This window comes from Dermochelys coriacea, chromosome 10 (genome assembly GCF_009764565.3).
Source record: "Dermochelys coriacea isolate rDerCor1 chromosome 10, rDerCor1.pri.v4, whole genome shotgun sequence".
Taxonomy (NCBI): Eukaryota; Metazoa; Chordata; order Testudines; family Dermochelyidae; genus Dermochelys; species Dermochelys coriacea.
In genome coordinates this window covers 19,334,358-19,346,447 of record NC_050077.1, presented here as the reverse complement: position 1 = coordinate 19,346,447, position 12,090 = coordinate 19,334,358, and the positions used below count along the sequence as shown (strand labels likewise).

Here is a 12,090-nt window from a genome sequence, read left to right as displayed (position 1 = left end):
TGGATCAAGGGAGGTGTCCTGTTGAGATCATTCATGTGCCATAGTTGGTAGGTTCTAAGGTAAATCTGAAGAGGAGCATAATTCTCTTTGGTAAGAACTTTGTAATTGTACATTTAAATTCAGTATGTTCGATTATTTGAAATCCCATGGTACTGTACAATCCAAATGGGGGAGGGGAATGAAAAGTTCACCAGGTTTTATCCCCAACTTTTGCTCTCTATGGGAGACTTCTGTTCTTCACCGGGCTTCCCAGGGTCTAGCATTCATGATCAGAAAGTCTTCTTTCATTATAGTAATATATGTATGTTTGTTTTTTTCTTTTGAGAGATTTAATGATGAAACAAAAGCCAGCCATGGTTTACAGACGACGACCCCGGCTACCACCCCTTCTGCGAGTGCTGTCAGAGGGGATGGGGGTGACATCCTCAATGCACCCAATCTTCATTCCAGAATGAGTGAGAGCTCTGAGGACTGACTGGGACCAAGCTCCAGGAGTCTTGGTCCTATTTCCACCTGTAGCTCGCAGCTTGAGGTGAAGGGCAGTGATGCCCAGCTCTTGCACCACTGGGCAACATCCTGGGCTGCCAACATAGCAGCCATGGGTGAAGACTTGTCTCTGTCGGCCTTCACCTTCATACCACCAGTCACTCGGCAGATAGGTTCCTTGCCAGAGAGATCAGCTACAGGGACACAAGTGTCACTGAAGGAAGTGAAGATATGGTAGATGCCAAACATATTTTTCCCTTCGGCAACCTGCGGTCCCAAGCTGATGACCTGCTCTTCCTTCTTCTCCTTACCCTTACACGGTGCCATTTTTGTGCGTCTTCTCGGGCACCCAACACCGGAAATGTTTATAGGCATTTATTACAAGCTTCTGTGGAATGAGAAAAATGACAGGGACTAATTGTATGCCATATACATACTGTAAACCATAGGCATTTCATCCATAGATGGAAGTTTAGAAAACCAAAGATATAGCAAGAGGTATACACTAATTTAAAACCAGTGACAATTACGCACATGTTTAAATGCACAGGTTATTTTGCTGGACCAAAACAAAAAAAAATGCTAGAAACACATGAAGCTAAACTATGTGAAATTAGCATTTTGAATGTTCATTGAGATCACATGAGAGTAATTGTGAATAAATCTTAGATGAATTAGACACATGCCTAAGCAATTGTTAGATTGATTTGATTAGCTCAATTTAGGGCTTAAAAGTAAGAGTGCAGCTGGTATTGCAGAGAAAAATACTCTGCTCGTGGAGGTAGAGAAAAAGGCTTATGGAGGGTATTACTGTAACAGGATTAGTAATTAAGGGCTCTTCCTTTTTAGATTCAAAAGGGGAGTGGGTTTTCACATATGGATTTGACCAAAAAAGTCAAACTAACCCCCAGAATAGCTGAACTATTACTTCTGCTCTTTTATGAGAGGATATAGAGCTGAGATGGAAGAGTACTACTTGATTCTTCATCAAGGAAAGCACATCCTTGCATCTATGTACAGAATCTGTGAAGCATAATCCAGAACCATTGGTATCCTAGCAGAATTATGATCACGTTGCTCTGCCTACATTAAGGAATGGCAGCAGACCTATGCACTTGTATTTGCTGGGCCAGTCCATTTTGTGGACACAAATGCACAACCATGTTTGGTAGATTCAAACAACAATATGCGCCTACTCTTTGTAATAAAATCTTGCTGTCAGACACAGATCTATAAACTATATATTGACTTGGGGCTAGATAAAAATCTAGTTCTAGGACTTCTGCAAAAGGTAGGAGCAAAAAGTAAAATCCCATGGAAATTAAAAAGGAGAAAGTGGTGGGGGGAAAGCCCAACAATGAGTCCAGCAGGATAAATAATTGTTAATTCAGAGTGCCCTCTTCAAATATCAGAGTGTAGAAGTTGATGGTTCTTGAGAACATTCAGAGGAGTTATGCAGTATGAATTAGCTTACATGGCCACTGGATGCACTGTGGTTCCATTTGAAATACAGTTGCGAGAATGATTTTCAGGCTGATAATGGGACAGTGAGATTGTAGAAAGGAAGAAGTCTGAAACAGGAAGTCACAAGGTGAACAGATCGCCAAGAGACATATTTCAGAGAAGCATTGCTAGAGATAACAATATTTCACATACGGTTATGCTGAACTGGATAAGGTGTGTGCATCTGTGTCCAGGGTGGGAGTGGGGGTATAGCATTGCATTTCATTTGAAAGATTAATCCGTTAGTATGATTCCCAGCAAGGTATCATCAAACCATTCTGGGATAAATCCTGCAGACCTGAAGTAAATGGAGGGGTTTTTAAATGTGTAGAGATTGGGCGAGACAAGATTTGATTTTATGACCCAAAACTGCAGCCAAAAAACAAAAACAAAAAAACCCCTCAGGCTGATATTTGCTGTGTTTCTTAAATGAAGGTCCTGAAGTCATAAGATTAATGTGAGACTCATTTTTAATGAAAAAATTAGGTCTGGTCTATACAAAATATAGCTCTATGAGGGGTATGACCTCTTCTTCTTATTATTATTTTTTACTGACGTAGTTATACTGGTACAGACCCTTGTGTGGATGCAGTTCTACCAGTATAAAGATATTGTGTACTCCTTTCTGTACTGGTATGTCCCCAACCAGTAAAAGCACCTTTTGATACAATAATATCGGTATATTCTGGGGAAAGGAGTGGGGGGTGGTTGTGTGTGTAGACAAGCCTTAAGTTTCTAGCTATCATGATAGCAGAGGAAACCTTGGAAATGTACAGAAGTGTATCTGAAAGGCTGAAACACAAAGAATCCAACGTTTTATTTTTAAAAACTCATGATTCTGGGACACGTGGCTCATGGTTTTTAAACACTTGGGTTGGTAATGTTGAAACTGAGTATCAAAACCCTGAACACTGGCAGTCATGTTTAGACACTTCAATAAGTAGACTCATTTTTCAAAGGTGCTGAATGGTGGCACATGTTGGGGCTCAGCATTTAGAAAATCACACTTAAAGTATGTTGGATTCAGAATCGCAAAATTGAAACTTTCAGAACTAGAAACTTTCCTCATTGTAAAATGAGGATAAAAATTACCCACCTCACAGGGTGAAATTGAGGGGAACTGGTGGGTGTTGGGGTGTGTACACCCCTCCCCACAAATATAGTGCTTTGAGATCCTCTGTTAAAAGCTGCTATGTAAATGAAGATATTACAATTAAAGTATTAAAATGGAGAGTGAGGATAAATCAGATTTATCCTCTCTCTCCCCATCTGCTTTTAATTTTGACCTGACTTGTGTTTTTATGACGCAATGTACCTCTCTGCTTCTTTGGATCAGAGTTTGAAACACTAAGATGGAATGGTCTCTAGGTCACTATCTTTTAAACTTTTTAGTCTAGGGCAATAAAAAGGGTTGACAGCAATAAAGAAGATTACCTACTTCTTAGGTCTAAGAAGTCTACAAGTCTTTCTTGCATTACATATTCATTGTTTGCGTTCTGTTAATCCACCTTAGTTGTTAATTTTGCAGAGTAATGGCTATTATAATAATCCGCGTTTAAAACTGTGCAGAAAAATGAATGTGGCAATATAATACATATTGTAATAAATTCATATTAGATGGATTCTTGGACTAAAGTGGCTAAAACTGCTTTCTTGAGAGGTATCATTCAGGGCTCTGTAACCTAACGGCAGCAAAACCACTATAGGCTGTCTTTGTCACCATAGCAACAGCAAACCAGGACTAGCCGCTGTAAACTTAAAAAATATGACTTCAGCCATTCGAGCTTTTCTCACAATATTGAAATCTTTTCCTGAATTTCAAGTGAGTGGGAGACTCTTCTCCCCCCACCCCACCCACCGCGCCCCAGGCATAAGTCTGACTCTAAATGCGATAGCAACCAAAATTAGGCTATAAATCATCTTAATGGTACTTTTCAAAGAATTCTTTACTGGACCCAGTCGGATCATACAAGGTGGTACATTTTTGAGCCTAGTCACTAATAATCGTGTCATGGATGTGTTTCAAGGATGAAAGGGATTTCTGTGGAAAAACACCAGGAAAAATGTTCAGCGAAATAGTTCCCCTCAACATTTCAGCTTATATGATAGGCTTGGCTTCAAGTATCCAAGGTCCTTTCTTCAGACCTTGTTTCAGGATTGTATTCACTTTTTCCTTAATTGCCTCTTGCTACAGACAAATATTAGTATCTGAATATCTTTGACAAGAGTAACAACCTTTTGCAAACTTTATCTTACATTAAGGGCATAAGTGAATGCCAGGTAAGGACACAGGAAGAATTTCATTGACTGTAGATGTAATGCCAAATTCTGATATCACTCTCACAAGTATGTATTGCCACTCATTTATGTCATGAAAATACTTCCTCTTTGATCACCGTTCAATCCCCTCAGTATTTGTATGGTTCTGCCATTGAAGATGAATAGGAAAAAAATGGCCCCTTTTTACTCAACAGACCTGCTCTGTGCATGTATTATATCTGCTGACTTCAATGACAAAATAAGGGCCAGATTCACCAGCATTGCAAAGCAGTCAGAGCATGCAAGTCAGTCTGGCGCTTCCCTTGTTACTACTATTGAGCCAGTGCAGGTATAAAAGAGGTTGTTGGATTCTATTCACTCATGTGAGTCATCAACAGAATTATCTAATCTGTTTCAGTTACACCTGTGCAAACTCCCTGAAAGTACAATAGTGCATTGGTGTCAATGAGAAGCCAATTTAGCCTCCAGGGCTCTCGTTCCTAGTGTTGAAGTATGAAAAGGGAGAAATGCAGCTTGACTTGCACATTGAGTTTGCAGGGCCGGTAGTTAAAGAAATGGAGAATCCACCACTTCCTTGGGTAGCTTGTTCCAAAAGTAATCACTCTTTGTTCTGAAAATCTGTCCCTTATTTCTAAAAAGTTGACTTTGTCTGGCTGTAACTTCCTGCCACTGATGATGCTGGTGATTATTATTAGTAGTAGTAGTAATAGTAGTATGAGGAGTGCTAGTCATTGTTGTGCTAGACGCTGTACAAACACAGAACAAAAAATGTTCCCTGCCTCAAAGAGCCTATGGTTCTTGTTATGCCTTGCTCGCTAGATTAAGCAGCTCTTCAGGAGTTAGTAATTTCTCCCACAATCAAGTCACCACCTGATTTTCCTTTGCAGTAAGTCAAACAGATTGAGCTCCTTAAGTCTCTCACTGTAAACTATTTTTATGTGAAATGCTAGTACGCAAAATTATTAGCAAACCTTACTTTGAGAAATGTTTACAATATAGAGTGGAAAGAGTTTTAATAAATCTGTCAGATTTATATGAACCGCACATCATGTTGCACATTCATTTAGATCTCATGCATTGTAAATCGTCTTCTAAAGAACAGGATACACTAGACCACTCGTTTAACTGGCATATTTAATAGCAAACAAAACTGGAAACAGTTATCAACAGAAACACTATTAGTTCAGTGTGTTATGAGTAAAGGAGCACTTACTTAGTTTATTCATGCATATGTATGACATGACTTTTCCCTCTATTGGCATGACAACTAGAATGACAAAGTCTTAATGAGGAGAGAGGGAGAGAGAGAGAGAGAGAGAGTTCAGTTCAAAAAGAATTATGGTTTAGTAATGGATAAACACAGAAATATGCTGCTCTGAGTACATTTTAAAAAGGATATTCAAAATGATAAAACAGTGATTCAAGTCTCTGTGTACAGGACTATACTTTACTAGCCTTTTGCTATGGTCCTTTAAAACTGAAAGCACAAAGGTTACAGGAAACTCATTTTTACTTGTTCAAACATAATTATAAAGACATATTATAGGTAGATGTTTAGTTTCCTTGAAATAAAATCACATTTACAGCATTTGACAAATACATATTTTTAGTGTTAGCACAGAGCACCTCAATTCTTGGAGTTTCTGAGGCTGAGCATGAGTGCTATGGTACCCCATATTTAGGTGAATTATTCACAGCACATTAAAGGTAGTAATCAGCTAAGAGTATGAATAAACATATTTTCATTTTTCCTGCAAAAAGAAGTGGCCACTGAGTACTGTGTTTTAAAATAGACCCATATATCTCTTTGTCTTCCAGTTTCCTTGAGAATCACTGCTAGGAAGACAAAGGGTAGGGATTTCTTTTTTAGTTCCTCTTGGGATAAAGCTCTGTCCTTGCCTCTGCGGATCCCACATTTCCTGGCAGATTTCGTTAGCCTCAGAGGCTCACTGTGACCCTCCACATAAGCCTTCTTTCTCTAAGACAAGGGTCACAGTCTACTGAGCCATTTTCATCATAAGCCAGCGAGGGAGATGAGGAGAAGTTATCCTTCCTTGCACAGTCTCTGTTGTCTCCTAGCCTCAGTGATTAATCAGGGGGCAAGGGTGGGAGGGGAGCCCAGGCCCACCCTCTACTCCAGGCTCCAGCCCAGGGACTCTAATAGTATCAGCTATGGTAGCTGACCTTTTAGAAACATGACATGTACAATTCCCTGGGCTACTTCCCCCACAGCAGCCCTCACTTCCTTAAGCGCCACTTCACCCTTCCCTCAGGGCCTCCTTCCTTGTGCCTGATATGGTGTGTACTACTCAGCCTCTCCAACAGCACAACTTCCTCCCACAGCTCCTGACATGCACCCCCACCTGACTGACTGACTGGGAAGCTTTTAACTAGTTTCAGCCAGCCCCTGATTGGCTTCAGGTGTCCCAATCAACCTAGCCTTCTCCCTGCCTTCTGGAAAGTTCTTAATTGGCCCCAGGTGTCTTAATTGACCTGGAGCAGCTTCCATTTCACTTAACCTGGTCCCAGGGATTTGTTTAGCCTGGAGCGAATCTCTCTCTCTCTCCCCCCCGCACTGCTCTCCCATAGCCTTCTAGCTTGGAGGGAGGTGGGAAGCTGCTACTCCTGCTGCTGCTAGGCCCTAAGCTCTCCCTGCTGCTCCAGCTGCTCCCCTGGCTGGGCCAGACACACCCCCATTCTCTGCTACTTGACTGCTGGACCCCCCACTCTCAGGTGCTGCTACTACTCCAACTGCAGCCCTGGGGGGGGGGGGCTGCTAGCCCACTCCCCAGAGAGGAGGAGTGAGGGACCCCAGCCACTGCTGTTGTGGATACCACCACCAGCACCACCACCTGAGAGGGGTCCTTTCTGCCTGCCTGGACTACAACCTGGAGTTCCTGGAGCTGCTGCTGCTGCAGAGGCCGCTGCCTGGAGCTGCTGAAGCCCAAGGAGGAGAAGAAGAGGATCATCTGCCAGTGGGGCAGCACCTAGAGACTTTGCAGACCACCGTGGAGGGGGCCCTAAGACTGAGTAATTTCAAACTGTGCTCTTGTGGTGGGGGTTTTGACTGTGTTTGTAGGGACACAGGGGGTGTAGTGTGGAGCTGCCCCCCGATCCATCTGTGTGTCCCCCCCAACCCCCACCACTATTACCACCACCGCTGCCTCCTCCACCACCCCCACTGGCTGTATACCATCTGCCTCAGCTCCTGCCTCTGGACTCAGCTGCTTGCTTGGCTTGCCACGACCTATTTCCACCCTTTGGGCCAGAAGCAGCAGCCAGCTAAAAAAGACTTGTGCAAGTGCACATGGGCACATGTGCCCCCCCGGACTGCCTAACCCCCAGCTTTGCCCTTTACTACCTGCCCCATTTGCCACTTGCTTTGCCTCCTCTTTTGCTCCAGTCCCCCTTACTAGCTTCAGTTTGTTTGCCTGCCCCGCCCATTTCCTTCTGCAGCCTTTGTTTGTTTGCCCCGCCCCAGCCTCTGAAGCTAGCCCCTTGGTTTCCCTGTTCTACCCCCAGACCGCTTAGCCCCTCGCTCCGTGTGCCCATGCCCCCTCCCATGCGCTTGTGCAATTCCCCTTTTTAGTTGCAACCCTCTTCACTGCACCCTCAGTGTTGTTGAATCCCCCCCCCCCCGTAGTGCACCAAGAGGAGCCGGAATTTACACCTTGTGTCGGTGACTGACCCCAACCCCTGATTGCCCCCCGTCCAGCCCCCCCTTTTGGCGCCCTCCTCCCCTGCCTGCAGCCTAGCGGGGAGGAGTGGTCGACCTGCTTCCCCTCTCCCCTCCTCCTTTTGGTGTCCCCCTTTCCTCCTTGCTCATGATGGCGGGGGATGAGACGGGTGAGACCCCTCCAGTAGTCCGAGCTCCCCTTCCCCCGCCTGCCCCTCTGTCACCCCCCCAAGCTTCTACCTCTGCTGCCAAACCATCTGCCATCACCCCCGCTGGGGCACCAGCAGCGACGGGCACCGGGGTGACCTCCACTGCTGCCACGTCTATCACCCCCTCAGATTTGCGGGGAGTCCTCCCAGGCGGCGGGAAGGGCCAGGGGAAGAAGAAGGGGAAGGGCCCTGCTAAAAAGACCAGGCCCTCCATGGCAGGGGCTGCCCCCGATGCCCCGGCCCCATCTCCAGCTGGGGCGCCCCTCCCTGCTGTTCCCTCCACCAGCTCTGCAGGTGTCCCTCCCCCGGCCCCTAGAGCATACGCCCAGGTGGCGGCAGCCCCCCCGCCTGCCGCTACGTCATTTCTCCAGCCCACCACCTCCGATACCATCTATAGCGGCCGGGGCCCCTTTCCCACCATGACCAGGAAGCACGGCGTCCGTTGCCTCCTGGTGCCCGCATCACCCCACGTGGAGACCTATGTGCGGGCGTTGGCGAGGGTGGTGGGGCCCACGGCCATTGTGGCGGCCTCCAAAATGTATGGCAAGGTCGTCTTCTTCCTAGCATCGGAGGCCGCCGCCCAGGAGGCGGTGGAGAAGGGCCTGGCGGTGGGGGGCGTGTTCGTCCCCTTAGAGCCACTAGAGGACCTGGGCGTCCGCCTGGTTCTGACCTCCGTCCCTCCCTTTCTGCCCAATGCCGCCCTGTTACCCGCCCTTTCTACCTTGGGAAAGCCCATCTCTGTCATTAGCCCTCTCCCGTTGGGCTGCAAAGACCCCGCCCTCCGTCACGTCCTCTCCTTCCGCCGGCAAGTGCAGCTTCAACTGCCGCCGGCGGCGCGCGACGGAGAGGCACTGGAGGGGTCCTTCCTAGTCCCCTACCAGGGGGCCCGTTACAGGGTGCATTATTCCACGGGGGAGGCCCGGTGCTACCTCTGCCGGGCGATGGGGCACGTCCGGAGGGACTGCCCCCTGGCCCGGGAAGAAGGGGCATCCAGGACACCCGAGCCCCAGCAGGACACCGGCCCCGTCATCGCCGACGCCCCTGGCTGCCCGGCACCCGAAACCGCCCCTCCTCCTTCCCAGTCCACCATTGCTCCCGCTCGGGCCCAAGGGGTACCTCCCCCACTATGCCCAAACAAGCGGGAGAACCCCGCCCCTGCTGTTTGCAATCTGGCGGGGTCTGTGGAGGAGGGTGCGGCAGGGACACCGCCAAGTATGGGAGAGGGCCCGCCCCAAGGGGAATCTTCCCTCCCTTGTGCTGCCCCACCATTACCCCCTCGAGTCCCTGAGCCATCGCCTCTGCCCCCTGACACAACCCCTGCTAGCCAGCCCCCGGATGATGCCATGGAGGGCTGGGCCCTAGTCCAGGGGAAGTGGGGCAAGCGGAAGGCTCGAGCTCCGCTCCTCCCATCTGATGCGGAGGCCCCCCGGAAGACCAGAAAGGGGGGCACCGATGCCGAGCCTTCCGCTCTACCCACGGGTGTGTTCCACCCACCAGAGCCGGCTGGGGAAGACGTGGCAGCACTGGAAGGCGGTATCTCCCCTCCACGGGAGTCCCTCCCCTCCAAGACCCCCGAGGCACCATCTGAAACCCCAGTGTGCCCCAAAGTAACCATCGCGTCAGGTGCCGGCGGGGAGAATCCTGGGGTAGCGGAAAATAATTTCCCCTCTATATATGAGGAGATCGAGGCCCTGGGTCTGACCCCGGTCACCCAGGGGGAGGACGATCCTATGCCAGCGGGCCTCGATCTGGGCGACTTCTTTCCAGCCCCCCTTTCCCCATACTCCCTCCCCCTAACCGTCGCTTCTGCTCCCACCTCCGAGGAGCCCCTGGACTCCTCCATCAACCCGGATGCAGAAGGCACCCTGCTGAGAGCCACCGAGCCAGTTGAGGCGACGGCCAGTGCCACGCGGCTGGAACCTGAGCCACCAGGGGCATCCCTCGCTGGTGAGGAGCATTCGACCTCCTTTCCGGGAGAGGACCCTACAGAAGAAAGTCCACCTCCTGATGCCGTGGATGCCAAATCCACCAGACAGCTTGCGCCCGGCATCGGTGAGAGCCCTTTCCCGACCCAGAATCTCACCTCTACCCCTGCCCCTGCCCTTCTCCCACCCACCTCCCGAGATATTATTGCCACCCCTGGGACAGTCTCCTTCCCCTTTCCAACAGATGACTCCCAGGGAATGGCCTTTGTGTTTGCCCGTCCCGACCCACCAGGGGCTGCTATCCTCCCTCCGCCGCCCCCTATCGCCCCAGCATTCAGGTCAACCCATCAAGAGCCCCGTCGGGGGTCCGCACCCTGTCTGCCCGTCCCGCTGGGCCAGGGGGCTGTACCAAGGGCCCCATCGGGAAGCAACCAGACCATAACCCCAGCCCCCCATGCGCTGCGAGAGGAGTTGCGGGAGTTCCTAGAAGACGTCCGTGGCTCCCGCAACAAAGTCCAGCTTGCCCTCCAGCGATGGGGGGACTTTAATCAAATCCTCCGGGCCGCAAGGGCCCTCATGGGGGAGGGGAAAAGGACCGGGAGACAGGGCGCCGCGGCCTACCAGCGGGTCCGCCACTTCCGTGACTCCTTACTCACCTACGGGGTGGGTCACGGACTGCTACGCGGCCCGCCGGGAGCCACGAGCATTCCTGCCGGTGAGGATCCCCCCCAGCCCTCCTCATGGCACCCTTTACCATCGCAACATTGAACACCCGTGGCTGTAAGATGGGTCTCCGCAGGTCCCAGGTGCTCTCCTTCCTTCGAGAGGGGAGGTACTCTGTGGTTTTCCTGCAGGAGACCCATACGGATCCGACCGCCGAAGACAGCTGGCGGCTGGATTGGGGAGACAGGGTCTACTTTAGCCACCTCACAGTTCATACGGGTGGAGTGGCGACCCTGTTCTCCCCCGACCTACGGCCCGAGGTGCTGGGGGTCGCCGAGGCTGTACGGGTCGCTTGCTGCACCTCCGGGTCCAAATGGAGGGGCTCGTAGTCAACCTCGTCAACATCTATGCCCCAGCAGCGAGCCCAGAGCGGCTGCAATTCTATCAGCAGGCATCCGCCTTCCTCGGCACCTTGGATCCTCAGGAGTGCCTGGTCCTGGGAGGGGACTTTAACATCACCCTTGAGGAACGGGACCGCTCGGGAACCGAGAAGAGCCCGGCCGCCGTCGCCGTCCTCCAGGAGATAGTCGAACACCACTCCCTGGTGGACGTCTGGCGCGACCACCACCCGGATGACACTTCCACGTTCACCTTTGTCCGGGTGGAGGCCCATCGGTCGCGCCACTCCCGGTTGGACCGCATTTATTTATCACGCTTTCATCTTACACGAGCCCACTCCTCCAGCATCCGGCCGGCCCCATTTTCTGACCATCACATAGCCACCGTGACAGCCTCCCTCTGCGCGGAGAGGCCGGGGCCGGCCTATTGGCATTTTAACAACAGCTTGCTGGAGGATGCGGGCTTCGTGGCGTCCTTCCGGGAGTTCTGGCTGGCCTGGCGAGGGCAGCGGCGTGCCTTTCCCTCGGCACGGCGGTGGTGGGACGTAGGGAAGGTGCGCGCCCGGCTCTTCTGCCGTGACTACACCCGGGGCACCAGCCGACGGAGGGATGCAGCGATAGAGCAGTTGGAACGGGAGGTCTTAGAGCTGGAGAGGCGTCTGGCCGCCAGCCCCGAGGATCCACCCCTCTGCGGAGCGTGCCGGGAGAAGCGGGAGGAGCTCCGGAGCCTCGAGGACCATCGGGCCCGGGGTGCCTTTGTTCGATCCCGCATCCGTCTCCTTCGGGAGATGGATTGCGGCTCCCGCTTCTTCTACGCCCTGGAAAAAAAGAGGGGGGCTAAGAAACATATCATATGCCTACTGACTGAGGATGGCACCCCCCTCACGGATCCGGTGGAGATGTGCGAGAGGGCGAGAGCCTTCTACGCAAGCCTTTTCTCCCCGGAGCCG

At 50.6% G+C, this 12,090-nt stretch overlaps 1 protein-coding gene across 1 annotated transcript; it reads right to left on the bottom strand.

Moving 5' to 3' along the window:
• Nucleotides 1-306: 306 nt before the first annotated feature.
• LOC119862613 (40S ribosomal protein S14-like) lies at nucleotides 307-876 on the bottom strand. The gene is given in 2 exon segments (XM_038419600.2): nucleotides 307-558; nucleotides 561-876. Coding segments are annotated over 2 exon segments (501 nt in total). The 5' UTR covers nucleotides 862-876; the 3' UTR covers nucleotides 307-358.
• Nucleotides 877-12,090: the final 11,214 nt, after the last annotated feature.